This window comes from Papilio machaon, chromosome 17 (assembly GCF_912999745.1).
Source record: "Papilio machaon chromosome 17, ilPapMach1.1, whole genome shotgun sequence".
Lineage (NCBI taxonomy): Eukaryota > Metazoa > Arthropoda > Insecta > Lepidoptera > Papilionidae > Papilio > Papilio machaon.
In genome coordinates, this window is record NC_060002.1 from 2,144,546 (window position 1) to 2,167,715 (window position 23,170).

The 23,170-nt window shown below is 36.4% G+C and overlaps 1 protein-coding gene across 1 annotated transcript in view; it reads left to right on the forward strand.

Moving 5' to 3' along the window:
- The window catches only part of LOC106712043 (metastasis-associated protein MTA3), a gene marked incomplete at its 3' end in the record, with an annotated part of 52,011 nt that overhangs the window by 6,681 nt on the left and 22,160 nt on the right, over nt 1–23,170 (forward strand). The window contains exons 2-3 of the mRNA XM_014504487.2: nt 3,675–3,836; nt 18,388–18,495. Of these exons, the coding sequence (XP_014359973.2) occupies nt 3,675–3,836; nt 18,388–18,495 (270 nt within the window). The remainder of the gene's footprint in view (nt 1–3,674; nt 3,837–18,387; nt 18,496–23,170) is intronic.

Consider the following 23,170-nt stretch of genomic DNA (forward strand, 5'->3'; position numbering starts at 1 on the left):
CGGAACGGGCGTTAACATCGCTATCAGCCGCATAATGCCCCAACTTATACATATACAGTTTCGTCTATATCTACACAAATATACAACGTATAGCAACATCTGCATAGATTAATGCGCCACGCTCACATCTGTAAATCTGTCTGTGTGCTCGTGAGCGTATTGTACAGCAGCCGCGTATACAAGTATGTTGTTCTTACAGTCGCTAGGTCGCCGAGCGCCGCTACTCTATATATTTTACGAGTCGCTATATGCTGTATGTAGTACGAGCTTAACAATCCGTGGATGATGTTTCTGTATGTAGCGCTTTTTAATTTTATCTTTTCATTTGCATATCTGTGATAATATAAATATTTGTGACAATCGCCGTTGTATCGACATAGCCAAAATTTGTGCATATCGAGCGTATAGTAAACCAGAAATCTCATACTTATTTAGACATAATTGATGATGACGACATGAATATGATTGTCACAAATATTTGTGCTAGGCCCGCTGTTCGATTTACGAAAATATTTTATATTTTTTATGAAGCAATAGTTTTATTTATTCTTAAGGCGCAATTATTTTGATATACTCCCTCTTGGTAACCGCTATCACATCTTCCTGATCAACTGCCTCTCCTCTCATCTTTAAGTGATGTTGGGTGTAGAAGCTCTAAGATACCTATTGGATTGGTGACAAAGTTCAATAAGTATTCGACACTAAACCATGTACGTAAATAGATGCAAAATCTCTCTTTGTATATCGTTTGTAACGCGTTAGTGGCCATATTAACTATTACATAGTACTGTGCAAACTGCTACAGTCGATCCGCCTTGACGTATAAGCACCGAGAGACCGTCCTAGAACAGCTCTGTTGCAAATCAGTATGTAGTCAGTATCAATACGTGTATGATCACCGGATTATAACTTCCTGTTGTTACCTTACAAGTTATAGAAAGTAGCATATAACCATCATAGAACGGCCAACTTGAATGTTCATGCCCATCTTAAAAGACAGCCCGAGATTCGATCCGGAGTTTCCAGTGTTGGCGACGTGCCAAATAACTACTCAGCCCATCGTGCTATAGCTAAAAGTAGTTATAAAAAGAAATTGATATAAAATAACTATAGTAGAATCTCGTTATCTCGAATGTCAAGGGAAAGGCAAAAAACTTCGACTTATTGAATCTTCGACTTAACAAGAAGTTCAAGACATGATGAATTTGACGAAACTCCCAGAACGACATTATTATATTTAACTAACTTCGACTTAGTCTGATTTTTGAAATACGAGTAATCGAGTGTAAATGTGTATTTTTACGTAGAATACTTACATAAGGAAGTAAAATTCTGTTCGAATTACAAAGTCTGAATAATTAGAGATACCGAGTATTTGATGGTCCAGCAGAAGGGAACGGCGATTTTTTTCGACTTACTGAGGATTTAAACTTACAAGGTTTAAGTTATAGAGATTCCACTGTATTAGTTTCTTTATGCCGTGAATCCAAACCTTTAAATAAGGGTGAACAGAATAATTCGTTTACGATACTTTGGTTACTGAAACAAATATATAACTATGAAATTACACTGCTTAAAATAATAATTTCGTGCCCCGCATTATCTTACCCATTTAGTAGTACGAAAGAATAACTTTAAAATGTCTACTACCGAACTGTTTAGATTTTGGAGATTTATATAATCAACTAGGTTTTGGACTTCATCCGCGCGCAATTTAAAAAAAAATCAGAATAAATATAATTTATGTTACTCAGTAATAATGTAACTTTGTAATGGCTAAAGAATTATTAAAATCGATCCAGTAGTTTTGTACTTTATTCATTACAAATAAAAATACAAATCTTTGCTCTTTATAGTATTACAAAGAAAGGAAGTACTTTTTTCTTTCTTTACAATATTACATAGCGTAGATATAGATTTATCTTTGAAAGAAATTTAAAAGTACAATGAGGTGTCTATGGTGAGAAGAACAGTAGAGCGGAGCGACATCTATCTATGTCCACCTTGCCGTGGTTTTTAACAAAGCGAGGCAGGCTATTGTGCGCGTCGCGTGTTATTTTATTGCACGTAACGGTAAGCCGCCATTAGCCTCGGCCATGTGACATGGCGACCATGCCGCAGCCTCATACTGCTACATTATGCCACACATGAATGTCATTCAGGTAATCATCCTCGTCTTTGATGGCAACACCAAATCAATGTGATAATATTTTCGTGATTGACAGTTTTTTAGCCGAATAGCCCAAGTCTCAATGTATTTTGGGTCATATTTTACGCCTTAATCATTGGTCGCAATTGAAAACTAAAAAAAAGTACTAAATCCGTTTAATCCGGTGTTTTCACTAAATAAATTTGTGAAGTACATGATTTAATATCAAGAGTAAGAACACTTAGTGGTGGTAAAAAACAATCCATTGGTATCTAAATCTACTATGTAATAATTACTAAGTAGTAATTGACTGTTATTACTTTACACTATATTTAGGCTATAACAATATTATTAATAATATTTAGGCCAGTCTAAATATTTGATCACAAATGTAATCCTACAAACATAAATAGGCAACAATCTTCTTCATTTCTTATCGATTTCTCACCCACACACAATTTTGCTGTCACAAAGCCCTTAATATAAAGAAATGTATCTCCACAGTATTGCCAAGGAAAATATCTGACAAATTATTTAAATGGAATTTGTATAAATATGTTAATTGTTAATAAAACCTAGAACTGATCTTTTTTTCTCAGTAGGCATGGTCGATTTTAAATATGCATATACGTTATGGTCACTCCAAAAAAGCAGTAGTAACCAGTTCATAGTATAACTACTTCCTCGTAAAAATAAATGTACTGGATCTTGCTTGTTATACTTGCTACTTACATACGTTGTTAATGAATCATCATCTAAATATACTAAGTTGTTATACTAGATGTTTACGTATTCGTAGACAAAGTGACAATAGAAAGAACAAAAGTAGGCAGGACTCAACAATTGAATGCGCTGCAATTCAGCCAAACAAACTTCTAGTATAATTACTACTCTATGATCGTCGCTGTTCGCCACGCGTGAAAACGGAAATACGTAGAGACGATCGCGATAAACGCTTTATTTCTTTTTTCATTTATTATATACTCTATTTAATTTCCACAGTTATAATTAAAAACAAATTACAAACACTAGTTATTATTAAAAGTTTGCAAATATTTATGTTGTGTTTGCTCATTGTGAATCTAATTACAGACCAACAATCAGACAGTTTCAGTCAATTTTTTCTAAGTTATTTTGTTTTTCTGTCATTTATTACGACGATTAAAAATATTAATTGAAAATATTGCATTGTTTTTTAGAAGTTATTACATTAAGTCTTACACATCAACATTTAACTTTAAAAGTAACAATTTCCTGGAATCACATGTAGTTTGTACACTAATTAAAACATTAGTAGTAACAAATTCTGAAAATTTTGATACCGAACTTTGTGAAGATAACAATACCATACGTATTCTATGTCGTTAACACAGTTACATCTCACAATATCATTAAATCAAGCTTTAGTTATAAAGTAGTAGAAACAAGTTGCAGTTGCAGGGGGGGAGGGTTTCTCTTGTCTTGAATCACCGTTGTGTGAACGATTTTGTAAATACCTTATGGAATTATTGTTTTTTGTCTACAGACTGCGTCTATTTCGAGACGTCGTCGACGTCTCCGTACCAAATCCGGCGGATAGAGGAACTGAACAAGACGGCATCAGGCAACGTGGAAGCGAAAGTCATGTGCTTCTACAGGCGGCGAGACCTGCCGAATCCCCTCATACAGTTAGCTGATAAGCATCAAAGTGAGTAATATACTACGTTTATAATGATCGATATTATTTTTTTTTTAAATCTGCAATGTAGTTGGAGGAGTAGATCGCTGAAAGCATATTCTATGATTGCTATTTATGTTCGATGAGTATCGTACTCGTGGTGACCTTGTAATGAAATAAAGTCGGCGTGGTATCGATTTAATGTATGAAACGTACAAATATGAGCGACGAGGGGGCGATGCGGTAATTATAAGAAATGTTCTAATCTGCGATTGCTGCCGCTCACGGGCCCATGTGGAGCCGTGCCGCACGATTCTTTGTCTATAAATAGACGATTATAAACTACATTAAGAACGTCTAGGAATTAATACTCAATGTGTTTCCAGAACTTTCAATATGTTTACACGAGTATGTGGGATAGTACAGCCATTTGCGTCTTTGGCATTATGAACTAAGAAAAAGTTTTGTCTTGAAGTACAGATACCACTATAAGGTGTACTTGAAATCTATTAATGTCTGTTTTACGTTGAAAATGATGAACTGAAAGCTTTCCATTTTTTTATTAAAGGTTGCCATCGGGCATGTCCATACAGCAATAGAATGTTTTGCAGTCTCTACCACTGATACGAACAATTAAATTGTGCTTGCTTTGCTCAAGACATTACACTCCCCCGTAGCTTGATTAATGAAACTGTTCAATTAAGTTTCGACAAACAATAGCTAGTCTTATATTAGCGTAGCGTTAGAATTTCATTATTCTAGGTTAGCCTTGTTAACTCTAGTGTAGAGTAGCAGCGGCCCTGTCAAATACTGTGATATTACTTCAACGCTCTAGTTAATGTGATATTAGGCTAATTTTGATTATGTAACCTCCCGGATAAAAGGAAATATAGGTAGGATAAGGACGATTTAACCTAATTTTGTTAGTAAGGAATTTAATCCCGTAGTTAGTTTTTTTTAAAATTGTACTTGTTTTGACAAAGTTTAGACTTTATTCCACTTTACATGAGTCGGGGAGAATAAATTTAGGTCATCGACAGAGCTGGTAATAAAAATCTAAGCTTGCGTTTGATTTTTACTCGTTCGTAATGATTTAGGATTAATATAATAAGCCCTGGTAACGTGAACTCTGCTCAGAGGAGGCGCAACGTCACCCCAGCCTCGGCCAATCACAGCTCGCAGATTTAATCACGTGGCCGCCACATATCACTCGCGATTGTCTAAAATTGAGTGGGTCCGATTATGGATATTCTTTGTTTCCAAACATACGAACAACTGTCGCAAGTCGAGAGCTTTGAATATTAGATGATTTACTTTGATGTTGTTTTTTTTTTTTTGTGTCAGCATTACAAATAGTTTTCGTAATACCCGTTGCTATCTGTACCATCGATCTAATTTGTTTTTTAGATATCATAAAAGGTAGTGTTCAAGCGTACCGGTGTTTTAAGTCGAAGATAAGCCTATAGGCAAAATGATCTATGTCGTCTCTTCTTTAATCTTAGTCTTTTCCCATTTCCACGATATTGATTTTCTGTTTCTCCAATTCAGGAAAATTGCGTTTTGCCACATTTCTCTTATCTTAAAATAAATGTTAATATTATTAACCTTTAAATTATATTTAAAAGCACTGCTCTTTTAGTTGCGGAAAAATGAACTGCTCAAATGATAGCATTTTATTTTTCGTCCACGTATGAACCTATCATAACCGACTGCTCTCCTGTCCTCCTTCATCCCCGCGTTGCACGAACATAAATGTGATGCCATTTAGCGATCTCGTGTTAAATAACGAATGTGTTTGTGAGGGCGCCCTCGCCGGAGCCGTTCTTTACAACTGGCTTTAATCAATTCTAATTAAAACCGAAACATTCATCCCATCGACTTTCATCAGGCGACCGTCTACCTGTATAGCGTTATTTACTCACAACTTTGCAGACGAACATATCTACACACACATATACTGTATATGTGTGTGTAGACATGTTTATACTTTTGTTGTGTGCGCGATCTGACTATAAGGCTGTGACTGTGAAGCCTCCCTCGAACAATGTGTAAGCATTTAATGTTAGTGTGAATGTGTGAGTGTTTTGTATGTATGTAGGGCTCGCGTTCATCTCACTCGTTGTTGTGGTGTTTTTAATTTTTACAATTTTCGAACATATTAAGAAACAAAGTTTAACTATTGGTTAACTATTGGTTATGTATGATTTGTTACTCGAGCCACACTTAAAATTATTAAGATATAAACGACTTTTTCTCATGGTCTATGATCTTTGATACAAAAATTATATAAAAACTAACATTGTACCCTTATATTGTAAGTCGCTAAGAACCGCACAGAGTGAAATACCCTTCGAGAGATGGTCAAAAAGAGAGGTCGCGATCCTCTGGAATAAGGAAACAATGCACAGAGAGAGAAATTGGGCGTATGTTCCACTTGAAATAATATTTTTTAACATTTTGTAGCTAGGTTGCTACGCAATATCAAAATTGCCTTTCAGAGGTTTCATATTAAAATATTTAGCAACGATTGTCGGGTGTATCAGTGGACTTCGGAGATACCTACTTGAAGACAAATGCTGTGTGTTAATTTGGGCGGCGTCCTCGATCTCCTCGAGGGAGGTTGGGGTGTAAACACAATCGCGGCCTCCCGCCGCCGAATACGAACGGAGACGGAGCGAGGCTGGGGGACATCCACACTTTAACTATTCAGAATTCAAAGAATTCGGAATCGATGTTGGTTACTTTTCTCAACACTGATTATTGAGAACTTATTATGCAATTGTTATTTGGACATAGATCTTGGATACATTCACTAAAATCAACATAAAAAACTTACGTTTTCGATGTTACAATTTGTATTATGTCAGTTGTAGTATTAGAGGTCTGTCAATGAGAAACTACAATGTTCGTACAACCTGCAAGACCAATATTTAACCTCTTATTACTAAGCAACCAACCGTGCACTCTGTCTGCACGTGTCTTATATTTCTATAGCCCCAATGGAAATGGTGCTTACATTGCTCATAGAAATGCACTTGCGCGAGCCAGTCGCTGCAGTGGAAAAGCGGTTTTAGTGTTACCGCATCGAGGCTTCTCATATTGACGGCTAGTATGTTACACATCTAACATCACGTTGTCGCCATACGTGACGAATAGAAGTTGTACCGCGGCAGCCATCCAACACGCAACGTGAATCACAATGAACTATTTTACGACCGCATCCGAAGATAAGGCTTTCTGTTAAAATGCTTACCGGTTCCGATACGTTACGAAGTTCCTTTCCAGTTTATAGTAAAACTAGCTATCGCCGGCGAATCCCTCCGCAGGAATTTAGAAATTAAAATCATTAGTAGCCTATACGTCCTTCCAGACTGTGCTCTACATCTATGCAATTTCATCATTATCCGTTGAGCCGTTTTGGAGATAACTTCTAAGAAACATCAATCCATTCATCTAAATATTCGCATTTATGTAGTAGTGGGATAGATCGATAATCATGTGAAACACTTTTAAAATTTAAATAAAACTTTAATTTCGTCGTTTGCGTCGTTTGCTCTTACGTCCTTCGCCGGTTGTCCTTCACCCTCATCCCTCATTCGTCTCGCTTACACTTCCGTTTTGTTCCATTTCACACAAATAATCTAATCGTCTTACTTTCCATTCCCACATTTATATTACTAATTCGTAATTTTCGATAGATGGAAATGCAGTACTTCTCTATGTAAATGATGACCAGTTTCATATTATGTAGACTATATTTAACGACTACCATCTCATATACATGAATAAAAAAATAGTATTCAAATCTAATGATATCTATTTTTGTTTCCAATTTATAACAAAGAGGCCGAGGGACATCAATACTCAGTGAGTCGCGTTCTAAACTCCTTAACTAGATGCCGTGGCACTCCCCCGACCCCCTCCGTGCCCCCGCCACCCCGTATCGACCGTGGCGCCCTCATCTCGCAGGTATACGCAACACTTATCCCGGTTTTAATTGTCGCCACGCGCGGATGACCCGACCTTCCGACTACGATAGTGTAGTGTATCTATTAATTCAACCTTTAACGGATTAGTCCTAAGTTTAAAGACTGAAAAATAGAACGAGTGTAACAGGCAATCCGATTGACATTTGAATTTATTAACTTTGTAAAGTCTGGCTAGTGTTTCAGAGACAGTATTGGTTACTATTTCACTACCTATTCTTTTTGTCAGTTTCCAAGTTATGCAATAAAAATCGTAACAGGAGTCTTCTCGACGCTGTATGTTTTGCGATATAACATACATAAAGTTAGGTCACTAAATGTTATACATAACATAAACTAGTCTTGTTTATGTTATAAAACTAGAATTAAAGAAGATTTGCGACTAGAATTTACGTACATATCCTTTATTTAATGTTTGATATTATGGTATTCATGATATTGGTTACCGTGGCCGAACAACAGACACTCGTCTAATTTGAATAATATATACTGGTTGTATTGTATCCGCCATCTTTATATAACATTATCTAATTAATGTGTTCGTCATTGAAACATTTAAACATGGATGATGTCTGGTTTTTTTTGCATTTTAAATGTAATTTTATTTAATAAAATAGTGGTTATAATATTAATTGTGGAGACAATGATTTCTTAGATACAACATCTATTTATATAGAACTAATAGAAGATACATTTTGTTCACATTTTGTACAAAAAAAAAATTATTGTAAATATGTTTATTTTTTTCTTATACGTTTTGTACGGAAGTAAGTACATTTTCCCAAATTGTAATACTTAAAATGGTTGTATTATCCTACATGTATCGTATGTTTCAAGTACTTAAATAGCAATTACCTCATCGCCTGTCGCTTTATCCTTAAATGACGATCGCAATAAAACGAAAATTCTTTTTCATTTATTTGTACGATTTAATTCAATTTAATTTTTCTTGCTGTAGAAAGCACACGTACACATATCTTTTTAAAAAAAAGCATGACCGACGCACGTTCTTCCACTGGCGATAACTTATACAAAAACACACTGTTATTTTTGTTTTCCCAAAAAAACCCTCTCGATAACAAAATGCTTCACTACACGTTTTTTTGTAGAAGAAACTCAGGATTACATTCTACAAGCACACATGTTCCAATATTTTGGTCACACAAAAGCCTCATCGATCCCATAAGATCGAAAAATGCCAATCATCTACACATGTACACAAATACTCTTACTATAATACTCTAATATAAGTATGTATAATACTCATATGTAAGCGGTACGTTTAACATGAAATTATTTCATCCATACAAGTGTAGTTAGCGCTCAATTATTGTGCAAACGTAGTCCGGTACAAGTTGTTTAGATTACTGCAATGATCAGCTACGAGGAGGGTTTTCGCAACCGAGAAGGGAGAAGCCGACGCAAGTCGTTATCGTAATTAACTTATTGTATTTGTACTTGCGAAAAATTTGATACGTGCAAGAGCTCGTCGACGGAATTTTGTCACCAACTCGTTGCAACATAATTTGATTGTTCTGTTCAGTATCGAAATTGTTGAGACATAGTCCGAGGAACTCATTCTTATAACATATCCACACATTTTATTAATATAATTTTTCGTTCTGCTGGTCTCTGCTAACCCATTTAGTGTATGAGCGTGAATACTTTTCTTTTCTGTCCATCCTATTTTAACTATTTTATCTTTCGAGGTTAAACGAAAGCTCATATTAATAGCAGACGTTGAAGGCAGGTTCAATTGTTTGATATTTACACCGCCGTGCGATATTTCGCACTTTCTTCGCACTCAACGCTAGAGACGCTAAACTGTTGCTTATGTAAGTGCTAGAAAAGCTAACTTTTAAAGTAACTCACAATTACAGTTAAACGACAAGGGAAATTGAAAAAGTTACAATAGCTGTACCTTTATCGTCCGTAACTATTGATGTGATGTCCGATTAAGACTTACCGCAAGTTTACTAATTTTAAGGGATACTGTAAGCTTCATAATTGATGTTACTCGTAATAAAGACGGTTTCCTTGGACGTCATCGTAATCAGCACGCTCCAGTGACCGACACCGTTGGCGGTGCGGCTCCTGGAGGTGAGGGTGACGTCAGCGGCGTGGCGGCACGTGGAGCCGCCGCGGACGCGCCGCGGGCGCATCGAAAGTGAGACTCGTGGCGGCGCCCGGGTCGACGACCCCGCGCATCCGACCGCCGAGCGCTCCGCCACTCGAACACACCGGCCCGTCTCGCCTCCGATATCCGTACACTTTACCGACTCGGCCTACTGCAGCAGCCTCATAACTTTATGATCTGCTTCTCCAAACACAAACATATTGTTAAACAATGACAAATCACCTCCTCTGGCCCGTAGTAAAAATGTGCGCATTGGTATGTCATTATACATATATCATAAATTTAATAGTGCTAGTGTTTGCTAAAAAATACCATAAATTATGTATATCAATCAAATATATACCAAAAGTCGATTTAAAATAACCCGTTTTCACACTCGTGATCTTAAATTTGACTAAACAGACACGTGCTGTATGATGTTTGTATAATACAGTTGTACCGGTAGATTATATTCATGTTATATTTTTGCTGGGTCATAGATGATACAAACCATAGAGAGGTCCTACAGTATTGCACGCTGCAGTTATGCCAGCTCAGCGTTACCGGGCGGTTTCAGCTCTGATTAGTGATGCAACGGATGTCTGTTTCCGTTTCCGCAAGTGCGGAAGTTCCGCATGCTTTTCAACATCCGTTTCCGCTTCTGTTTCCGCAACTTTTATAACGGAGATAAAACGGAACTTTACGACGGCTGAGAGATCCAAATGCGCGGCGCGAGACGCACAGTCCGTACGCGGCCTTTCGGCACTTGTCGCATTTGTTTGTTTACGTACTTTTTCGTGAATTTAAGCGCGTAATATTTTCTGCTGCTGTTTGAAACAATCAGTTTCTCTTGCTGGAGTAAACTGTCTAGTAGTTGTCCATATAAAATTTGACAACTGGCAAAATGTTCCTATTTCATACTTTCGAGTTATTAAATGTACTTTTGAATAAGTGATAACCATGTAATATATCATCATCATTATTATCATCAGCCCAAATTAGGGGTGACTAGGCCATAGTCAACCACGCTGGACCAGAGCGATTTGACTTCACACATATCATTATTTTTTTTTCTCAGATATGTGCAGGCAGCATCACTATGTTTTCCTTCACCGTAGGAACGTCGGATAAATGTAAATATCTAAATCGAAAAACACATTGGTACATGGCGGGATTCGAACCCAGGCCCTGCAGATTGCAAGTCAAGTGCCTAATAATTATATCTTTTTGTAATCTAGATTTGGTGTTTTTGATACTTAACACATTCACTGTTTACAAAATAAAAAATGTAACAGCTGGGAGCCAAAACTTTTTACGGTGAATTTTTATTTAGTATGTCTGGGAGTGTTTGAACATATAGATAAATTAATAATGTTTTTTGTATTTGAGCGCTAGGGATGGCAATGGTTTAGTTCACTAATATGTAGATATTTGTTCCACGATTGCATTTCTGTTCATATGTTACAAGATTTTGACAAAGTCAAGTTTTTCATGAAATTCCAGAATATTGAGTAAAACATGTAAGGATACTAATCAAAACCAGCTTTTATCTTCTCGGTTCAAGATCTTGTAACATTTCATACACACCCACACATACACATACGTATACACACACACGTACACACATACAGGACATACATATATTTAAAAAATATACATACATAACATAAAGTTCAGCCTTAGCTTCATGTGATACAAGATATTTGTATGTTTGCCTCCGTACGAACGTGGTCACTACAACACTGTAAGAATGAAACTAATACTCTTTTTCGTTAGTTGACAATATTGCCAGAGTGGCCACACAAAGCAACATGGACTCGCTTCAAACGCCGGCGGCTTACTGGCTACTACAAAGTGAACGGGCCTCTCGCCCGGATCCGAGGGGGAGGCGCCGCTACTAATAGCTCTGCCCACTCGGATCCGAGTGGTCAGCAGTGAATGTATTAATAAAGAAATATATTTGTCGAACGAACGTTTGGCGAACATTAATTTGTAAATAGTGTAATTTTGTTTCCTGAAAATAAATTAAAAAAATAAAAACGTATTTTAACTTATTGCAGCACAGTAAAAATACATATATTGAAGGCTAAAGGACACCGATATCCAATGCCTTAATAAATTAAAAACGAATACAAACTGTTCTTACCAAAAAAAAATTTTGTAAATATGTTTTTTTATTATTATTTACACTTCTGTTTCCGCTTCCGTTTCCGTTTCCGTTTCTGCTAAAATTTATTTTTGACATCTGTTTCCGTTTCTGGTTCCGGTAAGACACTTCCGTTGCATCACTAGCTCTGATGTAACATGCCATTGACTCGACAACGCGACTGTTAGGGAAAGCGACATTTACGAGTTTTACTTGTAATTATCTAGCGGAAGCGAACACGCGAAGCGAATATCCGCTCGTCGTGAACTTCGTCCACGTAGGTATGTAAGTTTGATTTCGATTATTATATGTATTATAGGATTTTTTATGGATTCTTTACAGATACTCAACTGAAGCACAATGTTATCAACATTTGATCAAGTCTTAAAATTCGATTCTAGTATAGCAATTGAAGAAATCGATTTGCTTTAAAAATCATTTACTGCATTAGATTGGATTGGTCTGTCCCGCACATACGGAAATGTTTGTGATAAAGACTATTTATATACGTTTGAAATGTCCAACGGCCGCGAGCTGGTTGTTTAATTGATGTGCGATCGTTCATTGGCTTCAGCGTACTGGAAGAAGGTATATTATACGTTGTCACATATTTGACTTCTTTCGAATAAAAAATGTTCAAAGAAATTGCAAACTGTAGTGTGTAAGCTATGAGTTTTAGGTTAACTCTCCAACTACTCTCAATCAAATTAGCCCGATAAATTTTAAACAGAACATTTTCAACACACATTAATCATTTCAAACAATACAAAAATGCTAAAGCCTGCTTCATACTTTCAGGTTACACAGTTCTAACTGAGCAGTTGGACTGTTCAGTTAAATCGTTGGCAAAATTTGACCTGTTAGTTAAACTGTATAGTTCTTAGTTTTGTCCACAGTTTTACACACACAAAAATAATTTATACACATTTTACACTCAATAGATTGAAACTTGCATAATTAAAATCGTTTACTCTAGTAACAGAAATAGTAATCGCTGGGAAAAAACTATTGTTTTTCTTAAGTTGAAACACAATAGAAAGAAGTGTACGTGCGACTGCGTACTTATGAATTATGAATGTGTCTGCATTACGAATTCGGAGTTTGAGACGTTGTTGAGAGGCTCACGTGGCCGTCCATTATGAAGACCTGCGTCTACTGTTTGCTCCGCTATCATACTACATATGTATTGTCTACAACTTTTAACTATGATTTGTGTTGTTAAAAGAATGGAAATCGGATACTAGGTCTCTCTTTTATGTAAGCTTCTATATAATTATTACTGTGTAGACTTAGATATACTTGAAGATCTTTAGCGCATACTTGACGAGAAAATTAGCTAGAGTATTTGTTGAAAGTGATCAATGAACTTGAAATATTATTGTTATCACACAACTCGATAAACAATGGAAAAATACACGCAGCATGCAGATTATTCATTCGGAATACAAAGCGGTGGTGAAATTGTTTTAATAAATATATGACTGCTGACCCCTTATGTTAGAAGTATTTTGATACTGTAAATATACCTTGTACCGCAGTGTCATTGCTTGCTTGACCTTTATTCGACTACGTCATACTGCCGGTATAGGTTTGAGTTTAGTGTTTCGCTGACCGTTTGAGTGTGCCGAATGAGCTTTTAGCTCGAAGGTCACACGTTCAAGGCTCCCCAGGTGCCGGCTGATGCCCGCCTGATTGACTATTAATTTATAGTTGACTCTAGGTTAACACGATAAGCGCCATTGACTCTGCGAGTTCACTTTATTATGTGAATATGTAAATCCTAGTGACACTACACGTGTTAGGTGCTATTAATTGTTCCCGTGTTTGAGTGCAGCAGATTTATGATTTTTTTTGGAAAACAGTCCAATTTTCATTTTGAAACAAAGTTATCTATTTTGTTTTTACATGAACGCTGATGTATTGAGCCCAATGTATACATGTGATATGCATCTAACAATTCATTACCTACTGTACGTTTATTACTTTAATGGCGTAGAATAAAAGCTGAAACTCTGAATGACTTTTGATTTTTTTTTAAATAAAAATATCAATAAATACCTTAACTCAATAGACCTGTATTTATTTTTCTTGGTACATGATCTTTATCTGTTTACATTTTGACTTTGCCAGTAAAAAAAAGTAGCAGCTGTCTACATCGAAAAATAATAGCGATGTCTATTGTGGCGCTTTTAAATCTCTACGTATTGAGATTAGAATACTACAATTGAAATAAGAGTTCTAGTGAACATTAAATCTATAAATGCATCTAATTTTATTTTTATTTCGTGTACAATTACTTTAAATTAGTCATAGCAAATTAATTGATTAATATTTGAAAATCCTGCAACATATCCGTGTAAACGGAACATTAATAAGCGTACGCACGCTTCGCTTGCGCCCGCGCTTAAGTACAACAGACCCACATCGTGTTTGGGAGACATCTGTCATATTTAATACTTGTATACAAATACAATACCGTATTATGTCTTTTTTAGTTTCACAACAGCCATCTGCCGGATTATTGCGTACAATAAAATCGACATTCAATTGACTGGGGTATAGGGATAAGTAACTTGGAACAGTTAAGTTCACTGGAAAATTTCAGGTCTTTAAAACATGTCGTTGGTGGTGTCAATATTGAGCTAGTATCTAAGTATATAATAATAATATATTGTGTTTAAGTATCTGTTACAACACTGAAAAATGCTGTTTGTACGATTTAATACTGTTGATTAAAAATTACAGGAGAATTATTTGTTATCATACGATGTATTTTTGTTTAAAGGTATCTTTAAAACGGCTGCATGGATCGGCACAGATGTAGAACATAGTCTGGAAAAACGCATATGCTACTAATTTTCTTTTAAACTGCGTGCGGTCAGAGTCGCGGGCGTCAGCTAGTTATTAATATTTATAAAAGTAAAAATCTCGTGTATATTTGCTGCCTAGTATTCGCTTTCAATATTTATAGAATGGAATGAAGGGTGAAGTTTTTTCCTTACTATGATACAAAGATGTTAGTCAAAATGTGACACTATATTACGTGGAGGGCAGGCAGCTGTTTATAAAACTAGTTTTTTAATTGTGTTTAGAATATTGCTTTATTTTAATTATTATTAACACATACACATTTAGTGTCTCCGTCTGATGGTTTTCTGCGTTGTTAAGATTTTTTAAGAACTGAGATATATGAACCTTCAAGGTTTAGTGGCTGATATCAGTTATTGTGCTGGTGCACGGCATTTTCTTACAGAACTTTGTGACTGTCTATAATCATTTATATTAACGCAAAACTCGAGTAATTACATTTTATTGTGATGGAATTTGCGGAAAATTCCGTTCACCCTGACATATAGTTATTGAAGCGTCGCTTATACTTGCCTCACTCGGAGGAACTTGTTTCTTTATCAACAATTACATATCACTGTAGAAAAAAAAATAATGAATGTTTCTGTGTGCATTAGTCAGTTTGTTTTAGTATTCCACGATCTAACTGAATTTTCTGGATTTGTAATATAGATGTTCTGGTTTCGATCTCTGTCATGTACCGACCTTGACTTGATCACATGTAAAATATTGTTGTATATACCTATAAGAAATGTTTTAGTTGTTTCCACATTCGCGAAACAAAACATACACAGTATGGCATAGTAGTTCCGTAAATGGGAGCTTATTAATGTGAGCCGACACCGTGTCATTAGAGGGTGTGAATATTTTAGTAGAGTCGGCGGCAACGCTCTGCGACCGCTCGCTGTCTCCGGATTGCCTTTTCATTGAATTAATTCAGTTTGTTCCTCACACACGGCCAATTTTCATTTTATTGTATTGATGGGAGGTTTATAAGCATTTGTGGTAAAAACGGAAATAATAGATTTTTAAAAGTGACGATTCGCTTTTAGTTTCTGAGCCCTGCCTTTTTTTCCCCAGAAATATATTTCGTCCATAGTTACGGTTTAACCCATAACTGTATACTAAAATCAAACGATTTCTATTCTAAAAACGCGTCTGCTTAACAGTCTACAGCTTTTTATTAACAAAGTACGCGCTGAATAATTTCGTTTTAATCCACCGAGATCATAGCCGCTAACAGACGCGTCTTGTACTGTGTTGTTACGTAACCAAATGGGGGGGGTCATCCCGTCCGCGCCCAAAAGTCGCACCCGCGAAGTGGAGAACAGTCATATCCTATCGATTTGTTAAGATGGCGCACGTGGGTGGTGTAGGGGTGTGGGGGGTGGCGTGACGCGCGGGGGCGGGGGCAGAGCGGGGATCGGCTCGGCGCAGCGTGCAGCCGCGCTTGCACCTGCCCGGAACTCGCACCCGCGACGCCCGCGACCGCTGCGACACACTAGCGACATCTCAACCGACCGCTACACGACGCTGTATACGTATGCACATAATACTAACATCGACGCCTTAATGACGAATGCATGTTTAATGGAAGCTCTAGATTTTTAATTTGTTTTTAAAAGTTTTGCTACGGCATAAACACAATGCTACGGAGCATTAGCACTGAAATTCCTTCTCCAAAAACTTGTTTAATCGATGAACAAATATGCCAAACTAGCTTTTGCACGCAACTTCCTCCACGCGTAATTGAAAACGACGTAGTATCGCACCTATATGTTATTCCAGACAATAATCTATTTCTGTGCCACATTTCATCCAGATCCGTTTAGCCGTATTGGAGTTACTTTTAGAATAATCAAAATCTGCAGTTTTTATTGCTTAAAAAAATGTAGAGCGATAATTACATTAAGAAGAGCAATATGAAACTATAATATTTTTCACGTTAAAGTCAACAAGTGTCCCGTGGCGGTATCACGACCTACCCCGGGCGAGTCGCGCCCGCCGCAGGTCGCCCGCTCCCCGGCGACCGTCGCACCCAAGGTCGAGGGAATGCGACCTCACACGACACCTAAATACGAACCCCTCTGGGGTCACTTACAAATGTACATCGATAACACCTACCTTTCTTTCACTTTCAATATAAAATCACAATATTTGTGTTTTTTTTTTTAATTTCATACTTGTATTTTCTGACTACAATGTTCTGATATATTTCTCAAATTTTATACTGATCTTTGTACCTATCTCCGTTATTTCTCTGTACCTTTTTTCGGCAATATTGATTTTTCATGTTTCCAAATATTTCATGTCAGTTGTCGCCCCCTTCCCTTATGTCAGCTTTCACGCAATCCTCTACATGTACTAATTTGAATTATTATCTAAATTAATTTTATGAATTTTCCTTAATAAAAATTAAATAGTATGCATTAATTCGGTGTAACATTCTGTTAAAGTGCGGTTAAGCGCCTCCGCGGTTTCCGATTCGGTCACCGTAAAGAAGTTATACTGCCGGGTATAAAATTGAAATGGCAATAACCAAGTGGTTGTATCATTTATTTAATGCCTTGTTATAGAATTTAATGACGTTGTTAAGTCTCCTTACCGACCCTCCTCATTACCTTGTTACCAAATGTTTATGTTCCCACTTAAATTACGTAAAAAATGTATATATATTATTATTGGTTATGCGATGTGATATCATATTTTAATCTTTATATCTTAGTTATATCTGAACAGAACTACATATCGTGCTATGAAAATACGCCTTTGTAAAAGTATGTATAAAAGCCTAAATCAAAAATTTTTTTACACAATGTTTATTGGTCTTAAGTCTTTTTCAAAATTCAAATTTAAAATACAAAAAAAAAACATTTAAAATGGATACAAGTGAAAGTTGTTTTCAAAGGATACATTTGATTGGTGACTTGTAAAATAACCCAAATAAACGTGGTTCGGAACCGCAGTGCTCGAGCCAGCTGCGAGAAAAAAATGATAACTCGATACACAGTCGTGCAAAAGAGTGCTAATTCATAACCCGTCAGCTAGACGAGCCAATAGGTCAGGTTTTAACGCAACTTCCGAACAGAATGATTTATGTTAATATGAATGAGCTACTCTGACGGCATTACTGCAGCAAAAACAATCAAAATACACCATTTACATAGGACTAACGGATGATTTATCTACGACGATTACATTTTAAGTTTAAGACTTGCTGGTGCCGCGAATTCGTCCGCGTGAAATAAAAAAATACTCAAGGACTCTATGTTATACTGGAGTGTAATCTAACTCCTATTCAAATTGTCCTCAGATTCAGATGTAATGCTTTGTTTCCTTCGATATAAGCTTTAGTTTTTAATATATTTGTATGAAATGTCTAAATAGATTTCTTATTATATACTAGTTAACATTGTGCATTAATTGTATTGCAATAGAAAGTTCATGTTGTAATACAAATGTTTTAACATTTATGTAATGTTGCAGTGGCACAGTCGGAAGACTCGCCGGTCGCGATGAAACTCAAGAAAATTTGCCTTAAGACGCCGATAGGTGAGGAGCAGGCGGCGCAAGCAGTCCTCGACCCAGCGTTAGGTAAGTCATATAAAGTCAATGTTGGCGTAACTACTACAAAAATTTATACGCTCCTATGGTAACCCGAATGACCTATAATAATTTGTCTTGCATTGTTATAATATTATGACTTAGTGGGATGGAACCGGTCGAAGAAATGTAAAGAATTATGTCACATTCATTCATGTAGCGAATCGTACTTTTCGCCTATTTCCAACATGATCGGATCGATTATTCGGGTGACTATAAATACACATAAGTGACTTTGCATTATCACTTAAGTACATTCGTTAATATTAAAAAAATATTTGATTTATGTTATAAACCTAAGTAAGTCACCTAACAAATTATTGAGTATAAATATGATTGAATAAATACTCAGCAGTTTGTATACAGTAAATGTAAATCTTCCAGCCGGCTTGAGTAGGTCGAGTCGAGCGGCTTACGCTAGCCAAACTTGTCGACGTTCGAGGGTCGGAAGTCTTGTAATAGCTCTCAACAAAAGTGTTGGCACTGATCGCATGACCGGAAAGGGCTTCCCCAACAGTTTAAAAACAAGATTCGATTTTATTGACCCACAATCTGTATCTGTGGAACGGTTTTATACAAGATTCTCTAATAAACTATCTTTGAACACTGAAGTATGAGCTTAAATACATTAATAGCCAAGAAATAATTTTAGAGATACAACAAAAAGGAACCTTTAAAAACATCGTTTTTTTAAAACTTTTATATATCGCAAAATGCTCTTTGTTTCTTTTTCAATTTCTTCAAAGAGGATGAGTAACTTATAATATGCTTTATTATAAGTCTTTCGCTAGTGGAAACCCGCGGTACATAAAAAATCTCACAGTTTGACAGTGGTAAATGCCATCAATAGCAACATTGCACGAGTGGGCCGGCTCGCCCGGTGAAATACCACGACCACACAAGACAGGCGTGAAGTGGACGTTATTCGGCGTTTCGTCTGTTGAGTGTGGTGCCAGAGGCCTAATTTTAGTTCTCTTTTCCCTCTCACCCTTTTCTTATAAGGAAGGGATCGGATGAAATTTTGGCGCTCGAAGTGACGCATAGGGTATAGGGTAGGGATGTGCGTCCACTTTTTGTGCGTCCCCTCCTCTGTCGATTAAAGGTAGGCATCTGCAATTGCGGATGTCTATGGGCAGCGGTCGCTTGCTCGTTTGCTAACTTAATGAAACAAAAAAAAAGATAAAGCTTGGTAATTGAATTTATACACTGGAAGTGTGAGGATTGTTTCTGATTTCATAACAAGATAAACTTTGATCGTTGATGCCAAAGACATAAAATTTGCTTGTTACCATTTTATGTGTTGATTTACCACGTGTTTCGCGGTGAAGAAAAATATGTGTAGAAAGATTTTTATTAAGCTTTATGCATAAAAATCAAAGGAAGTCTAGACCAGACTGCGCAATGCTTCCACGTTATACTGAATGAAGCCATAAATTATTTTCATCGCATCGCTTTAATTCAGTGTAACATATCGTTCGTTATTAGTCTCCTGATATCGAGTGACACGGCAGTTTTATTGTGCACTCGTTTTTAGGACATTTTCAAGGTGAAACGATGCGACGTGGTATGGTGTCGTGGCGTGCGTACACCGGTTCTCTTGGTTGGTCGCTCGGTACGTTTTCGCACGCGGCCGCCTCCGACGCGAAGCCGTTGATTGAACCGTGCTTTTATTCCCCGTGTGATGTCATCAATTTAATTGCGGACGCCGATATTGTATACATGTATAGGATACGACGCGTATTTTAAATCTATAACGATACAGTATGGCTACGTATGTACGTTTCGATGCGGGATACAATCGAGCGTTTTTCATCGGAACGTTAAAATAGTTTTTGGAACGAAGTTCCTTATCGCGTGTTATGAAAGGGGGCTAGACGGAAAAGATTCTTACGAAAAGTTGTCACGACACTTTTTGCTATTGTAAGCTGTGCGGCGTCGCATGTTTCTCTGTCTGTCTCTCTCTCTCTCTTATAGAAAGCAAGCCGGATATTTTCATTTCTATTTCGCATTGAACAGTGTGGTGTCGCGACTTAAAAAAAAAATTTTTTTTATTACAATTCCTTCACTAATTAATCGAAAGGAACTTCGTTCCATCCGGGTGTCCCTTGACACCTCTCAAGTTTTTTTTTTTAATTTTCTATGTCTACAAGTATTTATTTAGTAGCGTTTAGATTAGTCGCAAATGCTAAATTTACGATGAAGGCATTTACAAATGGCTATCACTTTCCTTTGGCTTATCACTCGGGAACTTCCTATGGTGATTGACTAAATTTACCATATGAGGTCGCTGCAAAATCCAGCAAAACTATGCTCAATAACACCTAATTATTATCTATCGAAGCCTTTTTCATTAAAGTTACGATTATCACAAAAAATTGCGTCGATTTAATTCAACCTTATATTGTGACAGTAATAAATCCTAGCCCAAGGTATCCTGTAAAAACTCTCATAATGTAGTTAGTGAAGCGTCGAGTAAATTAAAACCACTTGTGAACACTCCTTATTTAGACATCAATAACAGGTGCAATATCCATAACCATCTTTGTTTTCATGTACTTACCACTCACCGTAAATACAATTAAATAAATATTGATTGATATCCTTTGATGGCTGGGTTTTTAGGAGAGAAGAACTGATGAATTTGGGTTTTTAACTCTGGGGGGGGGCCTTATTTAAATTTATGATTTGTTTTGTGCCTTTTAAACTTACAGATACGATGAAAATTGTAATATCTTCACGGTGGTTTTATATTAAAATTTCGTGAGTGCGTCCATCGTCCGATGTTAAAGCCAGACGTTTTCCATTAGTTATTCTGCTTACCAGACACAGGCGTTACGTTTGCAGTAATACCTGCACGAATGATTTGAGAACATTATGAAATCACAATGACCACATGGCTGATGCCTACCTCTTGGGAGAGTACCAATTACTTTATGCTAAGTGCATCCATGTACGTAATATTATGTATTTATCGTTTAAATGTACATTGTTTTTTATACAATTCACATAGAATTGAAGGTAAATAAGTGACTTATTGTGAGAATATGTTATCTTTACCTTGTAAATAAAACATTCATATTTATAAGAGTAACTGGCAAGCGATTGCAATCGTATGTGCACTATGCATATGTGTATGCAAAGATTGAGATTTTTATATTATTTGTTTCATTATTTGACCTAAAATGAACGTTTTTTACACCGTTAGTAATTCAAAATTTAAACAAAATTTAAAATTTTGAACAAATTGTAGTGAATAATTAACAATCAAAGCGGTTTAAAGACGTTCAGTTCGATAGCTACACGCCCTTGTTTAAACAAACACGAAATTTTAACGTCTCGTTTGTCGGCGTAGCGTCACTCGCGGCGCTCGGGTGGAATAACCTAAAATTAGATGCGCGTACGCTGCTCGGACGCGGAACTCGATCGAGTGGTCTCTCTCGTTCACGGGCCGTCTGCACTAAAATGTCCGATAACTAAGGCCGCCGGCTGACGAGCGACTGAAACGTTCGATTTTTATTTACATTACTCGATTCACTTTCTTTGCTCAAAATATGTTACCGTAGAAAATTGTAACCACATCTCAAAGTGGTTTATTTATTACTTAAACAGTCCGTTACGTTAAATCTCATAATTATTTTATTCTAAGAGTGCAAAAATGAAATAAAAGCTATAACAATAGCTTTACTCATATTTTAAAAGTTGTTTGTTTCAATTGAATGCTTGGTTTTCAAGTTATGTAATATTTTCTTTGTGGTAATGGTCTTCAGTTGTCTGAAATACTTCGTAAATACTATAAATATTTTCCATAAAGCCTAGGTAAGTACGACTAGAGGCCTATATCTGTCACTAACGTGGTGTAATGTTCAATTACTGTATACCGGTTTGAAGGGCGTTGTCGCAAGTAATATTATTCTGTAACGAGATGTAACTTGTTATTTCTCAATGCAAGTGTAATGTGCAAAATGTTGTATTTCAAAGTTTTAGTACTATGTTGATAGAATCGCATTATGATATATATTTTTTTTATTAATTTTTGCGGTATGTGACTAAAAGTTTGTTGAATGCCGAACCTTCTCGTTTCCAGTATGAACGCAGCTCCAACAGTTTTGCGGTACACATGCGATTCAATGTTCAAGTCTGCGGAAAGTGAAAATAAGCAGGTTTCTTTTGCGGTGGGAATTTGGTTTGACTGCGGATTTTATATCGGTTATTTAGTTAATACATGATATAACATTTGAAATCAAAGTTTTTATGATCGAAACATAAAACTTTGTAAGAGAAAACTTGGATAACATTTTTATCGTCTTCTAATATAATGCGTTTTACTATTTAATAATGCGAAAACCAATGTTTTTGTTAAGCGGCATATGTCAAAAAAATTATTAATAATACAGGTGATCTTCGGTTGTTATTCTTGCGAAGAAAATTTTCTTGTTTGTGGTTTACCGCTTGTTTATTGTAATGTACTAAGGAATTGTTTTACGCCCGCCTTTTGCGTTTCCACCGCTCGCTTCATCACACCCATAATCTGTATGATCTATATCAGTTGGGGCTTATTACTTACTTTGAGAAAGATGTGGATTAAAGAATCAAATATTGCAAGTTTTATCCCCGACTAGAGGTTTGTTAGTTGTTGAGATTTCTATATCGAAGTAGGTATTGAATA